Source organism: Mchenga conophoros, linkage group LG17 (genome assembly GCF_057382185.1).
Source record: "Mchenga conophoros isolate Kocher_MC1m ecotype Shallow Benthic linkage group LG17, M_conophoros_male_GT1.1, whole genome shotgun sequence".
Lineage (NCBI taxonomy): Eukaryota > Metazoa > Chordata > Actinopteri > Cichliformes > Cichlidae > Mchenga > Mchenga conophoros.
In genome coordinates, this window is record NC_140542.1 from 30,055,168 (window position 1) to 30,079,152 (window position 23,985).

The 23,985-nt window shown below is 42.1% G+C and overlaps 1 protein-coding gene across 4 annotated transcripts in view; it reads left to right on the forward strand.

The window, feature by feature from the left end:
• plxna4 (plexin A4) overlaps positions 1–23,985 on the forward strand; it is a 253,832-nt gene that overhangs the window by 216,403 nt on the left and 13,444 nt on the right. For all 4 annotated transcript variants that reach the window (XM_085252416.1, XM_085252415.1, XM_085252417.1 and 1 more), the window contains exons 23-28: positions 5,519–5,585; positions 7,326–7,472; positions 8,573–8,732; positions 13,098–13,201; positions 16,277–16,376; positions 19,603–19,793. In XM_085252416.1, coding sequence (XP_085108542.1) covers positions 5,519–5,585; positions 7,326–7,472; positions 8,573–8,732; positions 13,098–13,201; positions 16,277–16,376; positions 19,603–19,793 — 769 coding nt within the window. The remainder of the gene's footprint in view (positions 1–5,518; positions 5,586–7,325; positions 7,473–8,572; positions 8,733–13,097; positions 13,202–16,276; positions 16,377–19,602; positions 19,794–23,985) is intronic.

The following is a 23,985-nucleotide window of genomic DNA, read 5'->3' on the forward strand; positions in this document are numbered from 1 at the left end:
CAAAAATGCTTAGGTAGGTAATATGTGTCAAAAGTAACATCCACATGGATGACAGGGCCCAAGGGTTGAAGAAATAACAGGGCACCAGTAGGTACCCACCTGGTGCTAGGGTTAGGGTTGCCCAAAGCATCACAGTGCCTCGCTTCTCATAGTGCTTCCTGGTGCCAAGTGTTTGCAAGTAAGCAAAGCACATGGAACACACGCATATAAAAGAAGGCATGATTTATCAGACTGAGCCACCTTCTTCCATTGCTCTGTGGTCCAGTTCTGATGCTTAAGTGCCCATACTTGGTGGACAGGGGTTAGTATGACCACCCTGACTGGTCTGCAGGAATGACAACAAACGGTGATGCACTATGTGTTCTAGCGCCTTTTTATCAGAACCATAATTAACTTTTTCAGCAATTTGAGCAACAGTAGCTCATCTATTGGACCCTGTTCCTAGTTCACAACTTTTCTTTCCTTGGTTCACTTTTGATAGAATCAGGGTTATTCACTTCACCTGTCACTGGTCATAAAGTTACAGCAGATCAGTCTATAGGTACACATAAAATGCGTTATCTAACACAACATCTGCTTTTCTGAACCTAGCTTGGTATTCTTGTTGGTTTGGAATAGAAATGGACGTTTTATACAGGTTCCTCTTTACTGTGAAGCACTGGATGTGTCCCCTGACATGTTTGGATTAACTCCTGTGACCTTGAATTGCTGGCTCTGTCTCAGAAACACCAGAGTGTATTACCGTGCACATCATTAGCAAAATAATTATAATTAATTAGCACTGAATCCAATTTCAAATAGCTCAAGAGGAAAAAAAAAAACTCATTTATGAAAACGGGAGAAAGTGAGACTGTGAAAAGCTTGCACTCTGGCACAATCACAATCCTCCGTTGGATTTGCAGTCAAAGCCTTAATGCCATGCACTTGAACACAGCACTGTATGTGATTATGCTTCCTGCCTACAGTGTTTGGTAAATGTGATGATTATGGTTTCTTGAGTGAACCGGCTTCCTCACAGCTGTACGTGTGTAGCGCGTGCATGCTCACTGATACTTACACTACACACACATGTTATGTTGTTTTTACTTGCAGGTTGTCACTCAAGTCTTGGCATCCCCAGATAATTTGACAAGCATATCATAAATGAAGTTGTCCATCTCATTTCGATTCTAATTCTTATTCTCCTTCTGCCTAAAAACACCCTCACTCACTCTCGGCCAACGAAGACAAATGCATGAACACAGCAAGGATATGCAGACGGGACTGAAATTAATGCTGTTCACCGTACCATCCAGAAGACAGTGGGCACATTCACCTCATGAACGCCTGTTTAGGCTCTGCTTGGTGATGCAGAGAGAAATTATTGCCGTCTGGGCTGGAAGCTGATTAACTGCAGCCAGAGCTCACCGAATATGGTGCAGCCACTAAACAATGGAGTAACTGCTGATCCCGGCAGTAGATACAGCATAAGAGATGGCGCGTACAGCAGAGACAGGGAGAGGCGGTCAAGGACAATGCAGATACTTAAAGCTGTGTCACCACCTGAGGAAAGCTGATGACTTTAAGGCACGCAGGCGAGTCGTGAGAGCAGCTCTTTGATCACTCAGTTTATGCGTCACCAGAGCCTTGTGTGTGCTCTCCATGCAGATAATTATTAATCTCATACGAGAATTTGATTCAAAAGTGAATTTAGGATTAACTTCACAAGGAAATAGTCACAGAAAGTTCTACAGCGACCTGTGCATGACCAACAACTGTAGACACCGAATATAAGATACTTTATTTTGACACTTCCTTCTCTTCACCCTTGGTGACAGGGCAGATGGAAACCCCGGCGACAATGTCATTGCATTCAGCCAGCAGTGAGGAAAGAGCACATGTTTACAACACATCCACACCCAGTTTGAATCCCTATTTGTCATACACACGATTGTGATTGGCACTGATCAGACTGTCCTTATCTCATTCTTCCTCCACCGTTGCGCTTATTAGCTCTCCAACAACCCAGCATGCATTTCAGATGTGATAAGGCAGTTTGAGCAAGCTCTGCCACCCTGTAGTGTGGGCTGACTGGTGCGTCGCTGGATAGCAACTGAAAATAGCCCAGATATATAGGCAGGGGGCTGTGAAGATGGAGGAAGTAGCACTCCACCCCCCAGTCCCTCTTTAATTTGTTCTGTCTCTTTTCTTTTTCTTTCCTTGTTTGTTCATTTTCAGTATTCTCCTCCCTCACTACCTGACTCCGTCGTCTCACTCTTCGCTGCTCTCTCTCTCATGTTTGTCTTCAGTTCTGAAGCTTGTGTCCCTTGTGTAACATCGTCACTATCTTTATCACTCACTTGCTCTCCTATACTCACTCCCTCAATCTATATTCCCAGCTCTTCCTCCCCTTCTACCCCCTCCCCTCCCCTGTTTTCTTGATTGCTAAATCAATGCTTAAAGTGCGTGAGCAGGGTGTCTCTGGCACAGCATCTGAGCACGGATACCCACTGCCTCCTCTTCCAAGAAATCTGTGTGTGTGTGTGTGCCTTTTTCCCTCTCTCTCTCTCTCTCTCTTTCCACACACGAACACACATCCTTCCATCTGTCCCATCTCAACCTGTGCTGAAGCACAACCACCAGGCAAGCTAACTAACGAGAGCCTTCCACAACCATCTGTCGCATTCCTTGCTGCATTCTCCTCCTTCAACTCCTCTCTTTGCTTCATTCCTCCATCTCTCCAAGCCTCCCCACACCAGCATCCCTCATCATGCAGAGTTAAACTGCCTTTCTTGCAGCCTTAAGTTTTGTTTGGCGACAGTCGACGCGTCAAAATAGCAGTTTTGATTTTTGGTCAAAAGATGAAAACCCAATATGTTCATGTGTTAATCACAATATTGCTTTGGCTTCATGCACAGACATCCTGTCATCGCACAGGTCTGAAGGGCCCCTTGTATAAGGATAAGCGCTCTCTCTGTTTGGGTGTGAGCAATAAATGCAATAAATGTCGGCGCACATGCATCAACAAGTCCGAGTCAGTAGCAAGCCATCACTGCAAGACAGTTTGACACTTATGATGACCAATCTTCCTCACCCACCCAGAGCCATAGTGACAAATAGAAATGGTTTCTCATTTCAAGCTGTGCTGCTTTAGCATGTGGCTAAAATCAAAGAAACTGCAGTTACTACTTCCCCTTAATGCAAGAGAGACACCTCAAGCTGAATTTGATAGACAGGCAGACAAACGGATAGGTGTCATGAAATAATACTTTGTTGATTGTCACGATATATTTTGGACTTTTAACAACTCATTATTAAATTGATTTCATTTAAAACTGTGAAATACTTTCTGGTTCCAGCTTTTAAAATGTGAGAAATTGTTTGTTAGACAGAGTAAGGACTTGTTAATATTGTTGTAACTCTATTATTCTGGAGGAGCTGCGTTGTATTCTAAAGTGTGAACAAACAGTTTATCAGTAAATGAAAAAAAGTGATTTGATTTGATTAAAGGTGACACGAAAGGTTCTTTATAACTTAATTGGCTGGATATTGATTAATGAGTCACACTAACTGTGTCATATGGACATTAAAATGCACGTAACTTGCAGGTGTGGCCAACGAAAAGATTAAATACTCGATGAGGCATGGAGTCCCATCTATCCTACCTCGGTAATCAATGGGAACGAAATATTGCCAGGTCCCCACAGCTCTAGCTCATTCTCAATGCTCACTGTCCCACTGTCTGTCTGCCAAGCAGACAAGCTCGACCATGCCAACACGCCACGGCACATTTCATTGCATTAACCCAAACATAGGTTGTGCTGTGTTTTGAATCTGAGCCGAGTAAAGGTTTGGAGAACATTGTTCGAAAGTTATAAAACCGAACGCTAATGTTAGATGTTCAAACATCTCCGTCACAGTGCCATTTTTATCCTCGTTCCCCAAAGAGTGCGCTATGAGTGAGAATGAGCATAAGCGAAACAGTGCGGCTGTGCCAAGACTTCTTAGCACTGCAGGGTTACCACCCACTGCCAGACGCATGCACAGACACATACAATAAACACTAGTCAGCACACATGATAATTTCTGAATACATGCGCAGTGGGATTAATTTGTGCTTTTTGCACACTAGCCTTAAAACAGCCTTGCAATTGTCCAGGCACACACAAACACACAAACACAGCTTTCATTGGAGATTGGAGTAAGAAAAAGCAAGTTGAGGAATTCATTTTTTTTTTCTTTTTTTTTTTTTTAAAGAGGCAAAGGCAAGCTATTTATTTTAGTTCTTTTCTTCATTTGCCTTGTTCAGTACTGCCTCACTCCTTCCTTGCCAGTGCACCTCCTCCTTTCTCCATGCTCCTTTCATCCCTTTGATAGATAGGCTACATTTGTGGAAATGGAGAGGATTTGGAAGCGTGTATGATTACAGGATCCAGAATATTGCAGCCAGCGGGAGGAAGAGAGAGAGCAAGAAAGAAACATGAAAGAAAAGATGAAACGTGACCTTGTTGACCCTTGGATCTGTGGATGGAGGAAGGGCGGCAAAATAAAAGTGCGGGCACAGTGAGAGGCAGGAAGTTAATCCCCCCCAGGTGCTGTGCCAGTGTTGAGAGGGGGGTACCAGACCAGCCCACTGGCACAGCAGACATGAAGCCCCCCCTCCTCACAGCTCAGTTTGAAGTCCCTTTAAGAGGCTGTCTGAATGGTGAGGGGTGGGAGGGCTGCAGGTGGCAGTCGAAACACTAGGGACAAAATCTACACGCACACAAGCGGGCACAATGGACACTAATCCTGAAATATTGATGCCTATGGTAGTTGCTCATTGAGGATGGAGGCAGGGGTGTGTGGGTGTGTATCTGAGGTGTTCTGACAGATTGCCCACACACACCCCTGCTGCTGGCCAAGAAGGTTGCTGTCAAAAGACATTCGATCGTTGCCTATCCTCCTTTTCTCTTTGCCACCACTGTTGTTATTATGTATGCATATTAGCCATTCACATGGGATCACTCACTCTGCTAGCCCAGGTCAGCACATACACACAAAAAGAGATGCACACCATTTTGCCACACCAGTGGAGCATGGATGCCAGGCAGAGAAAGGGAGGGAGATGTATTCATTCACTTTCTATTGTGCACGGATCGAGTGTTAGTCCAGTGAATAGGCAAGGGAGCGCTTGATAATGAGGCCAGTGTTATTACAGAGCCGCTCCAGCCCCTAACGACATCAATCCACTGGGATCAAATAAAGGCTTTTAATTGCTTTGCCTCATATTAAAATCCCTACCACTGTAGACAAGCTGCCCTTGGCGTGCCTGAGCATAAAGGCAAGCCGAAAGATTGTCTGAAAGGCCATCATATAGCACGTGCAAAGGCTTTCCCAATACATGGCTTTGCAATTATGTTTGCATAGCCCAGGCGTATTCAATGGCAGTGGCCATCATTTTCAACTTAATATTTGACAATGGTGTTGAATATTAATGATGTAATAAGAGCACAGGGATCATATGTTCATGATGTGCTTTGTCGCTGTCTGTTTCCAGGACCGAGTCTGTTGCGGAGAAAATGCTGACCAACTGGTTTACATTCCTCCTCTACAAGTTTCTGAAGGTAACTCTTTAGTTTTCTGTGATTATGCTTCCTGCTCTCCATCCATTCATCCATCCATTGGCTTAACCATTCATTCAGTTGAGGTTTGCAGGGGGGCTTGGAGCCCATCGCAGCTGACACGGGGTAAGAGACACACTGGACAGGTCACAAGTCCTACACAGGGCTAGCACAAAGACACAAACAACCATTCACACTCAAATCCACACCTGCAGCCACTTTTGAATCACCAGTTAGCCTAGCGTGCCAAAAAGGCAAGGCACTTCAGCAATATGCCACAAAAAGCTGAGCTGAGAAGAAAGGGGAAAGGAAGACAGATAGGACAAAGCATAAAAACTGTGGTGCTGAGGCATGGTGCTCAGTGCATCAGGTCCCCCAGCAGCCAGAGCCTTGTGCAGCATAACAAAAGGGTAGTTCGGGGTCACCTAACTAAATATAAGCTTTAAAGAAGAAGAGTTATAGTCTAATCTTAAAAATAAAACGGTTTTCTGCCTACTGGATCTAAAATGGTTCCACAAGAGAGGAGCTGATAGCTGAAGGCTTTGCCTATCATTGCACTTTTCCAAAACTCTGGGAACCACAAGTAAGCCTGCACTCTGACATAAAGTGCTGTATAGGGATAATATGATACTATAAATTATGATGGTAATGATGGTACATTTAATTTGAGGTTGTTTTTTTTTTTTCATGAAGCCCGTGAGGAGAAGCTAATATGGGACAAATGTGATTTCTTTAGATAGCCCCTGTTAATACTGGTGTTTTGGATCCACTGATGGCTTTTCAGGGACCTCTTAATAGTTCGGATAGTAAGGAACTATAATAGGACAGTTGGCCAGTGTTCCTAATTTTAACAATATTTAACAGCTGAATTATTGTTACTGGTTGTTCTGGTTTCCAGCGTATGGATATATCAATATAGCACAAGCATAATCATGTCTGATGTCCTGTAACTCTGCATGTACTTTTTTGAGTCTGTTAAATCAGATGTTTACCTTTAGTACAGCTGGGTACAGGAATAGCACAAATAGCCTATGAGTGTGCATAAAATACAGCGTACACACGGCATATTTTGTGTGTCGTCTGGGCTTCCATTTGGAAAATGTTTTCATAATATTCAAAAGACAGCCTCTCTGCCACAGCCACCGAAGATTCATCTAACACTTGGAGGATTTGTTGTCCTTTTTTAGCTATAAAGCATACTGACATGTTGATGCAGCACTGAGGTGTACTTTTTACTTCACAGGACACCACTATTCACTAAAAGCAAAACCACAACTTCTCTCCACCTTTGAGTCTAGAAAATGTCACAATCATCCTGTTTCTCTCCGCCATCTCCGTAGTCATCACTTTTCTGCAGCTGGAGGAGATAAATATAAACAATGATAAATGGCCAGTCTCTTCTTTTTGATAAACAGGAGTGTCTTGGGGAGGGTTTTCACTTTTTTTTTTTAAAAAATTGTTTATCCATCAAACCTTCCCCTAACTTCGGCAATGGCTCTATATTGATAGGTGGTACAATTTTCTTTAATTTAGGTGAAACAGGTGCAATATTATCGGGAACATGACGTTTATAAGTCTTACTCAGCAACACTTGGAAGTAAAGCGGTTATAAAAACCCACCACAAAATTTTATCTTCTGAGACAAAAATACGCTTCGCTGTCAGTGAGCTGAGCGCAGAAAAAAGGCTTTAAAATGTCTTCATTCTTTTCCAAACGTCCCCCTTTCGTCAAATCTCTTCACAGGAGTGTGCAGGCGAGCCTCTTTTCTCCCTCTTCTGTGCCATCAAGCAGCAGATGGAAAAAGGCCCCATTGACTCCATCACAGGAGAGGCACGCTACTCGCTCAGTGAAGACAAGCTCATCAGACAACAGATTGACTACAAGACGCTGGTAAGGGGTTCACCTGCCCACGGGTCCAAGGGCTCACTGGGGACACTTAATATGCTTTCGGGGACAAGGCGAGAGTAAAAGGTTGGTTATGGGTGGTTGGTCATGAGATTTGCAATGGGACACAAAGTTGTCGTTGTTACGCTTGACATGAAGGGGGCACGGGAGGGGCGACCTCACTTCCTGTTGAGACCTGAGCTGTCAAGCAAAAGAGCAGGGCTTTGGGATGAGGAGGAAGGAAATAGACTATGTTTGTGTATGTGTCTGCACAAGCGCACAGACGATGAAGCTCGCTCCTCATGGAACCTCTATTTTACTGCCCAGATCTGTCTGTTATCCTGGCTCCACTGTGACCGTTGTTGTTTCTGGAGGGGAAACTTAGACATTGTTCGGTTTTCTCTTCTAGTGTCAGACCAGTTTGTTCTCAGCATTCTGGGAGTACAGATTTGCATACATATTTCACATTGTCTTTTCCAACACCAATAGTTTTCTACCCACCCCAGTTCTTGCAGTAGAAAAATGTCTAGAAACTGCCGATAGTTAACCCTTTTAAAGGGAATTTTTCATTTTATGTACAACGTGGGCATACGTGTTTGGAATGATGCTTTTATAAAAGATGAGACGTTTATTCTCTCACCCCTTTAACGTGTATTTGTGCTCATCTTGTAATTCAGGTATTGCCACCAACACCCAAAGGCAGTACTGTAAGAGCTGATGAATATGATAATATTGTTATAATTAGCTACTTTAGTGCTCATCAGTTCAGGTAGCAAATTACTCTCGTCTCAAGCTCTGAGAAAAGAGCAGTTTCCATAGTGAATATTTTCTTTTCCTGCAGTTCTCTCACGGACCCCTTGGCAGGCACAGAATTATTGCATTTCCATTGAGTACCAATCATCATTATTAACATAAAACACACAAACCTATTTCCTGCAAAGTTGTCAACAACCTTACTTTTTTTTTTACCTTGCTCTAAATCAACTTGTTTTTAGTATATATTCCGAAAGATCCATTTTGCATCTGTAAAATAAAACCTTATGATACCGTTTAACCCGCAAGTCCTTATTAGACTCACCACAGTGATGGTTTTGTGCGTGTTTCAGGTGGTAAACTGCATACATCCAGAAAATGAGAAGAGTCCAGAGATCCAGGTTAAGGTGCTAAACTGTGACACCATAAGCCAAGTGAAGGAGAAGATACTGGATGCCATCTACAAGAACGTCCCGCATTCACACCGCCTGAAAGCGTCTGATATGGACCTGGGTATGAATCTTTGCCTTGTTTATGTGAACAGTGTGGGAAAAAAATAGAATAATGAAATAGAAATCTGAAATAATTCTATGATTGGGAGCTCCTTCACATTCCTGTAGATACTGTTCAGCTTATCAAAACAGTTCTTAAGATTCAGTGTTTCAGATCAGACAGCCTTTATTGTGGACTCAATGGTCCAGAAGAAAATACAAACAAGAATAAAACACAAAAAGACAAAAAAAATATGAAATATAGAAATGATCTATTCGTGTGCCTGGAGGAAGCTGGCTGAGCTGAGACAGACATCGATTTTTTATTTTATTTTATTTTTTATCTTCTCCACTCTACCCAGGCCTTCTTAAAAAGTAAAGTCCTCTTAGATATAGAGAAGTTGTTTTGTGTTTTGTTTTTTTTTACCTCGGGAGACTTGACTTCCTGGCTGTGATGGCTCAGATGTCTTGAGATTGGTCTCTCTCCTCCCAAAACTTCCCATCGATCGACTCAGATGTCAACTAGCGTCTGAGTCAGATGATTGATCAGCTAATCAATTGCGACGCTCAGCGAGCCATTCCTTTCCTTTTTATTTCTTCCCTTCGTTCTCTGTGTGTTTCTTTCCTTCCTTCCTAAAGCAAGTAATTACTTTAATGGGCCACTGTTAGGGGAAAGAGGTGCAATTATGTACCTTCTTGGCAAGACATCCTACTGTAGTGCTCAGGGGTTCTTGTACACCTTTATTGGTGTAGGGTACACATGCACACCCCTACTACATGTGAGCATAATATTGTTATCCGTTATTGTTGTCCTGCCAAATACCTACAGGCTGTCTTTTCACTGTGGACTGTTGCTTTTTATGGTTTAATTTTGCCAGATGGATTTTTTCAAACCCCTGTTGTTTTTTGGTAATAGCATATTTATAACCAACCTCAGCTCTCAGATGGGCTAGGAATATACCACAGGGAATCTGTCTGAGACAGCTAAGTAAAAAGATTAGTTTAGCCTTTTGACAACACTCCTGGATGAAATTGTTTTATGGCCCCATTTGGGCAGGACGTGTTGTTCTATTATTGTTTTATTACAAGAGGGAATTGGCAATTGGAGTTCTCTGGTCACTCGCTCAGTGCGAGTGTGTGGGTGTGTGTGTGTGTGTGATTGCAAGCATAAGGGAGAGAATGAATAAATGTAAGCAGAAGAGAACGCGTGTATAGAGCAATTTGGTTATTTTTTCAGTGCTGTCTAAACATTTTGCACCCCACTTGTGTGGTGTTCTTTTTTTCTGAGTGAAGTTCAGGCGACAATCTAGTAGTTCACACTATTTTATTATCAAAAGGTTAAAGATTTGAGTTGCACAGCTGTGGACTTCTCTATATCAGGCAGTCTGCACACAGAAAAGTGGAAAAATATTTATAATTCAAAGCATATATCAGACACGCATATATCTGTGATTGGCTATCGCTGGGAAGAGGCCGTGGTTTAGCGCTCCCTGATTCGTTCTCCTCGTGGTCCTTCCTCTTGGCATTGGTCTTCGTCCTCAATCTGGGGTCTTGTCCTGTGTGAGAAAATACCTACCTACTCTACACTTGTGTCAGTTCTAACCGGTACCTCAAAGTTTGTATCTAGTTACGCTATCAACAGTATAGAAACACTATGTTATACCCCCACACATGGTCAAGGCAGTGTCTCCCTAACTGAAACTGTGTTGTGTAAGCATGTAGCAATTTTACCTTCAATACTAAACACTCCTACATCTTGGTTAAGCATTCACACCGTGTGGTTAGTGCTTGTATCCGTCTAATGAGGAGTGTAACAACTCTGTTATGAGTAGACATTTCAAATAATGTTAGAAAGAAACTTTATTAAAATGTATTTCTAACACTTGCTGCACAGATTAAAAGAAGTTTCTCTCTTAATCACAAGTCCATTAGTAGACTTAAAACAGGTTTGACATATCCGTTCACGTCTGTGATTTGTTTTTTTCCTGGTATTGCACAATTAACACTGATGATAACTCTTCAGTGGAAACACATCTTCTATTTCACTTTATTTTCTAACTACATGTACAGGTAACACCAGTGGCTTTTGTAACTTCTGACACACAGTTGTTGATAAGGATAATAGGATTTTTGCAGGCCTGTCTTGAGATAAACTTGCCAGAAGCGTTGTTATCCTGGGGTATTGTTTTTAATTCCACTGCCCTCTGCTGCAGTCCTCTGTAGAGTACAAATGAAGATAGGACCTAGGAACAAAGAAGTAAGCCCTGTGTGTGTTGGTGTCTTTGTGCAAATGCTGGCAGTAGCAAACCTGTGTCTTGCCTCTTTGTCAAGTACCACAGTCACCTTCAGCCTTTCACTTTACCTTCAGCTGTTATTCATTCCCCTGAAGACTAAGTGTACACACACACACATCCTGATTAGATACCACTGGATTTGGGAATACGTGTGATCTCAGTTTGTTGCAGTTTTCACACCAGGTTTATGCTTTTATTTGTTCCTTCCTCTCGTTCTTTTTGTTCCCCGTTCGTCTGTTGAGCCCTGCCTGGAGACAGGCGCTTATTTGCATCTTTATGGGAAGATGAACTGTATAGACAAACAACAGGAGAATCTGTATTTCCAGCAGATTTTTCAGTTGCTAACACAATTCTGGTCAATCCTCCAAAGACAGGCCTCACCAAGCATCGCGGTGATTGCCGCTTTGTTTCTCTGTTTGTGATCAGAATAGGAGATGACAGTGGCCGACAGAAGTGGGAAGCTCAGCAAGTAGTGCAGGCACAATAACATATTCATAAAGCCCATGATGTCTGCAAAAAGAATAGAGAAATCATCTGCCTGTTTGTTTTCAAGATGGCTTTCCTTTTTCACTCATTATAATGTTGCTGGGGTATCGTGAGATGTTTCTATCAAAGCTTTTGTTTTGCTTTGTAGTGAGGTTGCGCAGATTTACAAGGCCTGTTGTATATGTAATGCAGATGTAATTTGGATGTAAGGTCATGTAAAAGCCTTCCTAGTCATTGAAAAACGCGGACTGGAAGTTGCTTGTTTTGAAAAGCATGGAAATTAGATGGTCAGCAGACTCTGGGTATTGAAGTTGCACAATTTTTTGGCAATTTTGTTGTCTCGCTGAATTGTGTTGTGGTCCGCCTCGGTGGAGATTCTGAACAACATTAAGAGCAGCTTGGCAGCGGGATGAAGATGAAAGTTTGATGAAGGAAGCACAGGAACCAATAGTACCTTCAGAGGCTGAAACGTGAAGGCTAGTTCTGTGGGTAGAAATAGAAGTGCACAAACCCTATATTCACAGCCATCGAGTACACCAGCAAAACAAATGGAGAAAAGAGCAAAGAGGAGGAGGGTGATTAATTTAACTCGCATTTTGTAGTCGTCTAGCACAGAAGCATTTTCTGTTTTAGTTCTACCTATTTGCTAACCTTTTACCCCCACCCAAAGACCTTTTTATGTCCTTTTGACTTTATTCAGTCTTATTAGACAATGTTAATTGATTGTTCTGTGGAAAGCAAAGAAAAAAGAGATCAAGGTGATGATAAAATAATGTTTGACACTCTTATTAGAAAAAAGTTGTGCTTTTTTTTTACCTCTGGTGTGTGCTTGTTCTTCATCTAAGAATTGCAAACTTAAGCCAGAGTTAGAAACTAACTTTTTAGCCCATAGGGAGACTCTGATTGCTACACAGAGAAACAGCCAGTGTAGAATCCGAATATATCTGACTAACAGAATTAGGCACAAGCTATAAAAAGAAGCCAAGAAAACTAGAGCCATCAGAACTTTTCAACCTTATAACACAAAACTATTTTTTTTCCTTACAAATAATAATATTTGACTAAAAATATGTTTATTAAATGAAAGAATGGTTGTTTCCTAAATTATATGGTGAGATTTTTAAAGAGTAAATATAATCAGTTGAACGGGCTGTGTGTGGGATGGATTATGTATGTTTCGTTTGACTGGATCCCTGAATTTGATTAAGGTATCACTATTTTGGGGGAGGCCTGAAAGCATAACACTCAGACTTTTCTGTTTGGCATCGTCTGTTTTCCCTCTGTGGACTCCTCAAGGACAGTCGGTCTGGCTGTTGTGTAATTTGGGATATAGTGCTCTTATGTGGGGAGACAAGTAGAAGTAGAAAGGGGTATAAAGATAAACTCCAGAGAGCGAGAGAATAAACTGAGAACGGGATGACTATACATGCTGCAAGGTGAGGTCTTCTAACTTCTCAGAGATATCAAGTATCTGTGTAATCATTACATCTCTATTTTATGTTTTGCATTTGTGTCTCCTAAAGGATTATTTCGGCACCTGGTCTGATGGATTTCTATAAGAAGATTATTTGAAATATATATATTTTTAAATTCCATCTCAATTGCAGAGTGGCGTCAGGGTCGAGGACAGCGCATGATCCTGCAGGATGAGGACATCACCACAAAGATCGAAGGTGACTGGAAGAGACTGAACATGCTGTCCCATTATCAGGTACGCTTTTAGCGGTATACAGAAAAATGCAGCTGGATCCTGTATTAAACTCATTATTGTGTTCCAGTGATTTAATAGTTACGAACGTTTGCTTTGTGTTTGTCGATGGTGTGGACGCCCATGTACACGTGAAAATCAAAGTTTTACACCACATTGCACAGAGAATGGTGTCAGCTGAAACTTTGAACCTTATAATTTCGGGCTTGCAGTTAATACAGTACAGAAATTCACATTACAAGGTGTAATTAAAGTTCCACGACTACACCCATTAAAAAAAGAAATGCTGTAATTAAATAAAAAATGGCAGATCTTTGTTTATAGATAGCCTCTTGGGGCAGCAAAGCACTGCTTTTAATGTAGTTGCTGTTTTTAGATCGCCTTCTTACCCACATGTACTTGTGGGTTTGTTCTACGTGCTGCGTCTCCACAGCGTGTAAAGACAGCAGTTCTTAACTTAAATACCATTATGAGCAAGAGCACAAAATTACAAGGAGCATAATGTGATGAGTATGCTGGTTCTGATGCTGTAGCACCTAAAGACGTCAGTCCTTTCTCTCAAACACTTCCTCCTCATGGACAAACCCATGCTGCACATGTGAATGCCAAACAATATCAAGCATGCTCCTGTATCCTATCCTGAGCTATCCTTTTTTTGAGGTCAAAATTAAAATCGGGTAGTTTTATTATTTATTTATTTCATATTTTTATGGGCTAAGTCACAAAGTTTTGAAATTGCAAAAACTTTAAAGAAAGTTAGAAAAGTTTTTGTTGCATTTCAGCAGCAAACCTCAAATGTATCACTTCACATTTTTTTAGAAGAAAATTTGATAGTGAGCACAAGCACCTGGCATTTAGTATTGCATACAATCTGTCTCCCTTTCTTTACTACACATCATCTCACTATCTGTGGCTGCTTTTGCAACTCATCTTCTCCTTTTCCTTAAGCTGACTAGATAATTCAGAGTTCACTTATTGCAGTTATCTATCAAGTACTTGACAGATAAGGACATCCCCTTATACACCACATGTTATCTGCCTGGCTCACAAGGTGAGGCAAGGAACTTGCCAACAGCACAGTGACACTTAGGAGTAATCCCCTGTGTGGAGTGGGCTTCAGGTGTGCTGCCTCCGGGGATCATCTTGTTTTTGACTTTGATTAATGTTGGCGTGGACACACATCACTGGTCAGAGACCGTCAAACGAAGACAAATGCACAAAATACAAAGATGTGTCACTCATTAAATACATCGGTGCATTTACACAGAGACTTTGACACGAATCGGCAGGTGTTTTGTGCCACATGACTCATAACTGCACATCCAGTCACATGGAAGGAGTTTGGATGGGGAAACAGGCCTGTATTGTCAATAAGGTGTTAATAATTCAAGCAGTTGAGCAAGTAGCGACTGTGCCCTCCAAGTGCAGTTTACGTGGTGCCTAAATTAAATGTCAGCAGCAGCGAGTGTCAACAGGCTGTGAGTATGAAGCGTGGGTGGAATGGATTAGGGAGCTGATTCAAATCGGAGATAAGATAATGAAGACAGAAGTTAATTCATTTTTTCAGGCTGGGGAATAAGGACACCTTATCCTTGACAGACCGAGAGAGGGAGAAAAAAAAAACATGGCATCGTCTGTGAAATTGTCAGGAGGCTAAACAGAGCTAGAAAGGGAGGGGACATCACAAACACATTCAAGCTTCAGTCAAGGGCATCTGCAGTCCCATATTTAGCATTTCTAATCTTCTGTTACTGACTTCATTTCTTTGAAATGATCTGATTTGAAATCCGTAGATCGTTGTGAGTGAGATCAAATCCATTGATGCCCTCTATTGATTGATGCCATCTTAAAGAACCCAGATGTGCAGCTATATTTTGCCATTTCCTTCAGACATTTTCCATCAGTATTGTTTGTCCAATCTGAAGCTAATATGGCCAACCAGACACACTGAATAGAATCATGTGCTGTTCTTTATTACACTAATCAGCTTTGATCTGCCACTAGCCAAACTCCCCCCCGCACTTGGTTGTACTGTCACAGTTTGCATCGCAAACTAAGTGGAAACTTCTCATTCGGGAAAACGTCACATGGTAGCTACAAGCAAAAGAAAAGAAGAAATGGCATTTTCCATATCTGATCTTTCAGGCCCATAATGAGACATTTCTCTCCGCCTCCTCTCTTTCAGGAAAGTGTGCTCTGTTTTCTGCCTTTATTCTCCAAATGTTATTTCCCCAAATGCCACTCCTTCTTTTTCACATTCTATTATGTTCCACTGCGCTCTGCTTATTTCATATGGGTTCGACATATAAGAGCAGTGATCAGGGAGGAGATCTGCCCTGTGGGCCTCATACAGACAATGATATAAACATATTATGCATAAGGAGCAGATTGAGTGAAAGGGTGAAATAACAATGCAATCTTAATAACGCCCCGGACCTCACACACATACAAATGGGCTGAAGTCCCCACCCCCTCGGTTGCATCCACCCACACGGTGATAAAGATCACTTCAATTAACCCGGGCTTAGCCTGCAGCCTGGGTAGTCATTTTATGTAGAATAGAGGCATTATGTGCGTGTGTGTGTGTGTGTACTGGTGGGAGAGGCTGCATTCCAGTTTCATTAATTGAATCCTATTTGGCAGACTGGGGAAGGAGGAGCATGCAATTGACTGATTCATTCATTCATTTCCACACACTTCACATCTTCATACACATGCTCTCAAACACACACACACAAACACGCCACCCTAGAGGAAAGGTATTATTGAATAGAGACTTTGTGACATCCTCTCTCACACAGGCCTGCACAATGCTCTGCAAAACTCTCCCTCCCACTGTCAGTCATCATATGTATGTGTGGGCAAAGCAAAACACATAAGGGTAATAAGATATTCTCTGTTTATTCACCCGAAACAAGAATAGATGGAAGGAAATACAGAAAGTGACACCTACGCAGTGATATGTTTTTTTTTCCTATTCTTAGTGGCTGTGTCAGAAATGTGTACAAATGGGGAAAGAAATACCACAGAAAATTGCTATTGTTTTGAAGAGAGATTTACATTATATTTGTGTTTCAGGTACCTGATAATGCAGTAATGGCCTTGGTTCCCAAGCAAGTTACAGCCTACAACTCTGTAAATAACTCCACCGTGTCCCGAACTTCTGCAAGTAAATATGGTAAGCCGGCCTCTTTCTGTACCATAAGTTTCAGTTATCAGAGAGCCACTTTCTTAGCTGGACCGAGTTTGCTTTAGAAACTATATGTATTTTGTTTTTTTTAATGTATTCATAACTCAGTAAAAGAAATATCTTAGGAATTGATGCTTGGTAATGAAAATGAAAATTATTAGCAAAACTATACGTATAAATTTATTTGAAATAAAACAATCCACTCAAGGAATAAAAATATTGCATTTGTCCATTTTGTTTAATAATCCGGTGTTGTTAGAGTAACTCACTGACCCTGCAGCAGTGGATGGTATCACTTGAGGACCCTGCATGTCAGCAGTGGTGGACCAGAAATACAAGATTTCTAAAATATGAAGAGACAAAAACGCACTCTTTCCTCAGTTGTTCCGGCCTCTTGAGAATCCAAAGTGGCTCCTCTTATCCTTCCATGTGTTTTTTCCTGTGTGCCTTCTACACGTCTCCTTGAACCTGAAAAACCATCAAGTTTGTTGATGATCAAAGGGCTAAGCCTCACTGGTCACAAACACTTCAGACACTTCAAATGTGGTCCCACGTTATTAGCATTGTCTCATCTCCATATGGTCTCACCTCATCTCTCCAGCTCTAAATTAGACCAGATAGGGCAAGGTGAGTGGTGCAACAGAAGAGGGAGAGAAGGAGAAGGAGGATGCCAGGAATACCCCCCCTCCATACACACCCCGCTCCTTACCATGCATGGAGGGTTTCACCCCAAGTCCAGCACCCTGAGGCTGTACGCTAAGCGGAAGGAAGGGGGCCGGGGACTGGTGAGTGTCAGCACCACAGTCCAGGATGAGACAACGAACATCCAAGAATACATTGGGAAGATGGCCCCAACTGACCGAGTGCTCAGTGAATACCTCAGGCAGCAGAAACCCAAGAAAGAGGAGGGAGACGAGGAACCATCATGGAAGGACAGGCCCCTGCACGGTATGTACCACCGGCAGATAGAGGAGGTGGCTGATATCCAGAAATCCTACCAGTGGCTGGACAAAGCTGGACTGAAAGACAGCACAGAGGCACTAATCATGGCAGCACAAGAACAAGCTCTGAGCACAAGATCCATAGAGGCTGGGGTCTATCACACCAGGCAAGACCCCAGGTGCAGGCTGTGTAAAGATGCCCCAGAGACAATCCAGCACATAACAGCAGGGTGCAAGATGCTAGCAGGCAAGGCATACATGGAACGCCATAACCAAGTGGCCGGCATAGTGTACAGGAACATCTGTGCCGAGTATAACCTGGAAGTCCCGAGGTCAAAATGGGAGATGCCCCCAAGGGTGGTGGAGAATGACCGAGCTAAGATCCTGTGGGACTTCCAGATACAGACGGACAAAATGGTGGTGGCTAACCAACCGGACATAGTGGTGGTAGACAAACAGAAGAAGACGGCCGTAGTGATCGATGTAGCGGTTCCGAATGACAGCAATATCAGGAAGAAGGAACACGAGAAGCTGGAGAAATACCAAGGGCTCAGAGAAGAGCTCGAGAGGATGTGGAGGGTGAAGGTAACGGTGGTCCCCGTGGTAATCGGAGCACTAGGTGCGGTGACTCCCAAGCTAGGCGAGTGGCTCCAGCAGATCCCGGGAACAACATCGGAGATCTCTGTCCAGAAGAGCGCAGTCCTGGGAACAGCTAAGATACTGCGCAGGACCCTCAAGCTCCCAGGCCTCTGGTAGAGGACCCGAGCTTGAAGGATAAACCGCCCGCAGGGGCGTGCTGGGTGTTTTTATATATATATATATATATATATATATATATATATATAATTTATTTTTTTTAATTAATTTATTTATTTAGTTATATGTATTTATTTTTAAAGGGACTGACTTCAAATGCAAGTGTGATGCACTTCACAACTAGTGTGGTACTTGAGAGTGACTTTGAACTCTCCCTGAGTACAACAGCCAAATAGTGAAGAAATAGACAAGGGTGAATTTAATAGAGCTGCTGAAGAGCAGCAGCAGGAGGAGGAAGAGGAGTGGGGCTGGTGAGAAAGTTGTGGAAAAAAGTTCAAAGATTCAGACAAACATTCTCTATAACATGTTGAGTTGGAGAATGAAAGGAGAAACCTTTGTGTTTGATCTTTGATGTAATGTTCCCATCAAAAAACCACAAGAAGGAAAAGAAGGGAAACACGGGAAATATAACAGCGCGCGCGGAACTGGATCAGAATAGAATAAAAAAGAAAGAAAGAGAAACTCTCTCTCCTGTGTATCACTCACTACGCATCACCCTCAGCTCTCCAACTTCTTGAATAAATAATTACCACAAAATGAGCACACTGTTCTGCCATACCACAAGGGCAAAGCTAACAATTCAAAGCACCACATTTTGTGTCGCGCTTGTCCTGCATATAGTGTATGTGGTTTGTTAACCTTGTAACAAAGCTACAGTCAAATAACGCTCAGTGAAGTGCCCTATAGGAGACGCAGGCGTTTGAATTTTTTTAGTTGATCATACTGCGATCAAATATGAGTAGTCAATACACAGACACATAAAAACACACACACTTTGTATCTGTTGTCTCCAGCTGTCCCTTATTTTCCCGCAGACTCTCTTCTCCATACACTCCTCCTGCTTCTCTCTCTGGACAGATTGATTTCTGTCACGGTGAAAATCACTCTTTTTTTTTTCTTTTTACACTCCTCTCCAAACCGCACCCACTGATCAATTTTTTTTTTTTCACACTGTGTAAACATTCATTGAGCCATGTGTTTGGAAATGTCATCGCCGCTCCGGCCATTGGGTGGGCCATACATATTTCATCTCGTCTGACACCTGTTCGATTTTGTGTCAGGCGGCAATGCTATGTCTTGTCACTTGGAGAAGAAGCCATGAAAAATTAACCATGCAGACTTTCTGAAAGTTTCATATCCAATCTCACACACCTGTAAATTGGAAACCTCAGACCAAGAAACTACATTCTGTTGCTGACATGCAGGTTATAGTTTTCTTTGCCTTTTTGGTTGCATTTTCCTTTTTTTTTTTATTGTGTTTGTGCTGCCTGTGACTGATTCTTTCTTTTTTCCTTTTCACTAGTTTGATTTAGCTTTAATCTGTCTTCTGTGACTATCTGAACAACAAAACAAAACGTTTTTAATGATTTTTATAAAAGAAAATTAACACTTATCTGACTCTGTGTTTTGCATAAATTAGCAGCATTTCATAAACTGAAGCATGTTGTTTCTCACAGAAAACATGATCAAGTACACTGGAAGCCCCGACAGCCTTCGTACCCGTACTCCTATGATCACCCCCGACCTGGAGAGTGGGGTGAAGGTTTGGCACTTGGTTAAGAACCACGAGCACGGAGACCAGAAAGAGGGCGACCGCGGGAGCAAGATGGTCTCTGAGATCTACCTGACAAGACTTCTGGCCACCAAGGTTAGCAATCTATGTTTAGGAGAGACAATAATCTGTGAGGACCTACTGTGCTAACCTCTAGGTCCATATTTTTGTTCTTCGTCTCTACTAGAGTAGCTTTGCATGAATCACTGGCCAAATAATCATTATTTATATTATATTGGGCTTTGGTGCAGCCCATCCTTTTATCCACTGTTTTTAAAAAAAAGATGTTTTAACTTCCTTTTAAGTTATCTTTATTCTGATTAGCTGCCCCTCACAAACAAAGACTGAACAGCTGGTGGGTGGGGTACAGTGCTCACAGACAGAGCTGCGTTTCTGTAATGACCACATTAGGGATATCCTCTCTCATTAACTCAAATAAACTTTCCCTATGTTTAATTTGAAGAGAAAAATCAGAAAAGCATAATAGGTCTCCTTTATCTAGCAACTTGCTCAATTTAGCCAATACTACGCGCACAATTTATATGATCAAACCAGACAAAATAAAGTTATCCAACTCAGCAGTAGCATCTTTAACCGAAGCAGTTCAGCAGGTGAAAGGCTAAAAGGTCACTCCATCTTTTACCCCGTGTTATAATAACGAATAAAATCCCTCGCTGTATTTAAATATTCATGTTTACTTTGGATGAGTCATCTCAGTGGAAAAGATTATTCAAATGTATTCCTCTATCCCCTCAGGTGAGAACGAGAAAATGGATATTTCTGTTTGTTTTTCTTTTTTCATTACTGTTGCATTGATGCAGCAGCATATCAAAAAGGGTAAAGAAGAAAAGACCGATGAAACCAGTGAAGGTTTTTCTGTTATAAAAAAAAAAAAAATTATCAGGCAAATATAGAAATGACTATAAAATTGGTCTCTTTGAATGCGTCTTGCGACAATGGCCCCTAAGAAGGAAAAAAAAAATACAGTTAATTTGGTTTGGAGGAAAATGTGACTTTGATCCAACAGCTGAATGCAAATGAACAATCCACTCTTAAAGCACCTTGTCCCTCTTCCCCCCAACACCAATACACCCTTTCTATCAGACTCACACAGCCATATGGGGAGGGTAAAAGAAAGTGGGAGGCTGTGAGCTGAAAATGTTTAGGATGTGTTTTTTTTTTTAAATTCACCAGCACTTCCACTTTTCATCTTGTGAATGTCTTTGTTTAGCTGTTAACACAGAGAACATAAACCGAGTTCAATATATGCAATATAAATGAAAAGTGTCAGGAGTCTAAAGTGGAGTGTCTCAAACACACCGGTAGCACATCCATTAAACAGGCACAGAGGGAAGAAGCAGGATGATCATCCTTTATGGAACATGTTGGCTAATGAGCAGGAACATGGAACTAATTTGGTTGTGCCAATTCCAACTTGTCTTTGAAATAGTACATCTAGATAATAGGCAAACAAATCCTCTTTTTTTGCCGCTGCTGTTTTTGTCTTTATGAAAGCGTGTTTGCTTTCCGGTGAACAACAGCCTCTACAACCACAAAAGCATTTACAGCAATAAGAAACCCTTTCCAGTTATATTTATTTATCTCGATCTAAGCTCAAAATCTAAACACAAATGATTTAAACTAATGATACGCTGCTCGTTCTGTTGTTCATATTGATACCGAACACATCATTAAGATATTTGCAATGTAGGGTGGAAAAAGTTTATGCTTAACATTAAAACAGTACACGTTATCATCCCATCTACCAATCCCACTATAGATCTGCAAAACAGAATCTCATTTTTTATTATCAGGAATTGTTGATTTGCATTTAGCTGGGCAGATTAAACAAGTTATCTCAGGGAGTTAAGATACTTATCTGTCCACAGTTAGACAAATTGGCTATAATTTGAGGCGATTTAGCCTGCAAGTGGGCACCCAGCTAAGATGAATTCACAGTGGAGTAATAGACGAGAAACCCAGAGTAACAGCTATAAGCTTAAAGGATTTATTGTAGCTGTTAAACAGAAGTTTAACGTACACATACCACGGTCGCTCTGCTGAAAAGATTACCAAAGAGTACCTTAATGCTCTACCGTGCTACACTGGAAGGTGTTTAGGAGCTATGGCTGAATTGTGCAGGATCAATGTAGGGCACTACAAACACTGCAGAAAACAAAATTACATATCAGCTTGACATCATCCCAGTACTGAGCATAGTAATCATCATAATTTTGGTGGGGTTTTTGGGGTTTCTTCGCTTCCTCTGCACCTGGACAGCTTGCCATGATCTGGAGGAAGACTTATTCCCAAGTTTAGCATGGCAACTCATAGGCCCATCCAAAGGTCTTATAGTAGAATCTCGCACATTTACATAATACCATACAACTTGAAACACTGATGTCTGCCTTTTTGAGTAGATATATCACCGTGACTGTCTAATAGATTTATTCAGTCATTGTTATTGGACTGTCTTTATCTTGCAATATAAAGCACCTTGGGGGAACTATTTCGCCCTATATAAATACAATTGAATTGACAAAGACAAAGGTTAGTATGTGATTATTTACCATATTTCGTTTGTCTCTACCTTGACTTGGAATACTACACTTAATGTACATTCTGTACATTCACTAGCATACAATGCTACTACTGCACATTCACATAATGTTCTTCCTCTCTCCCCCCCTTTTTTGCACAAGTTGAGGAGCGTGTCAGGTTACATTTCAATGTGTGTTATACCTGCATAACTATGCATGTGACGAATAAAGAATCTTGAACTAGTGATACCACATACTTATAGTCAGTACACTTAAAGTTGCAGTCAGTTGTTTTTTGAGGTCATTTAATACTAAATACTAAAAAAAATAATATTTTGCTCATACTTATACATTGATTAGTGGGTAATTACCTTCCATCCATCCATCTTCTTCTACTTATCCGCGGCCGTGTCGCAGGGGCAGCAGCCTAAGCAGAGAAGCCCAGACCTCCCTCTCCCCAGCCACCTCCTCCAGCTTGTCTGGGGGAACACCAAGGAGTTCCTGGGCCAGCTGAGAGATATAATCTCTCTGGGGTGTCCTGGGTCTGATCTGGGCCTCCTCCCGGTGGGACATGCCCGTAACACCTCAACCAGGAGGCGCCCAGGAGGCATCCTTGTCAGATGCCTGAACCACCTCAACTGGCTCCTTTCGATGTGGAGGAGCAGCGGCTCTACTTGAGCCCCTCCTGGATACCTAAACTTCTCACCCTATCTCTAAGGGAGAGGCCAGCCAGCCTTCAGAGGAAGCTGATTTCCGCCGCTTCTGTATCTGCGATCTCATTCTTTCAGTCACTACCCACAGCTCGTGACCATAGGTGAGGGTAGGGATGCAGATCGACCTGTAAATGGAGCGCTTTGCTTTTATACTCAGCTCTCTTTTCACCACCGGTACAGCGTCCGCATCACTGCAGCTACAGCAGCGACTGCACCGTCTGTCAATCTCCCGCTCCCTTCTCTGGATGATGTAGTTGGCTTCATCGGGTGATGGCCTCCAGCTCGCTCTGGAACGGTTCGCAGCCGAGTGTGAAGCGGTGGGAATGAGAATCAGCACCTGCAAATCTGAGGCCATGGCCCTCAGCTGGAAACGGGTGGAGTGCCCACTCCGGGCGAGAGACAAGTTCCTGCCCCAAGTGGAGGACTTTAAGTATCTCGGGGTCTTGTTCACGAGTGTGTACTTGCATCTTCCAAAACGTATTTTCACAAACTTCATGAATGAATTCATTAAGAATACATACAAGCAGACGCTGGTTTGTTGAAGATGAACAGCTGATTAAAAGCTAACGTAATGCCACCTTTAAGGCCATGCTTATGTCCTAAAAATAACACCATTGTTCTGATAAACCAATTAAGTAGATTCCCACATCGTATGAGACCAAAGTGCCCAAGTTCAACAATGTTAGCGCCACTTTGAAGAAAGTTTGACTAACACTGGCTGACTCATCAACTCCTTACACAGAGTTAATAGATATACACATCAGGAGAGGGAAACACTTGCTGACAGCATACACTCACTACAGTTAAACAGTGACCAGAGTTGTTAGTCCTACAGCGGCCACCGTAGCACCGCAGGATTATGCAGTAGAACTGGGAGGTGTATGAAAACGGGTGACTAAAAATCTGCAATCTGCTGACATTTAGTGGTGAGATTCTACACACCGGAAAACCAACAAGTCTGGTGATCAGTTAACAGGGAAAGAGAGGCGCAATAGTGACTGTGAAGTGCAGGGCATATGAAAGAAATTAATAAAC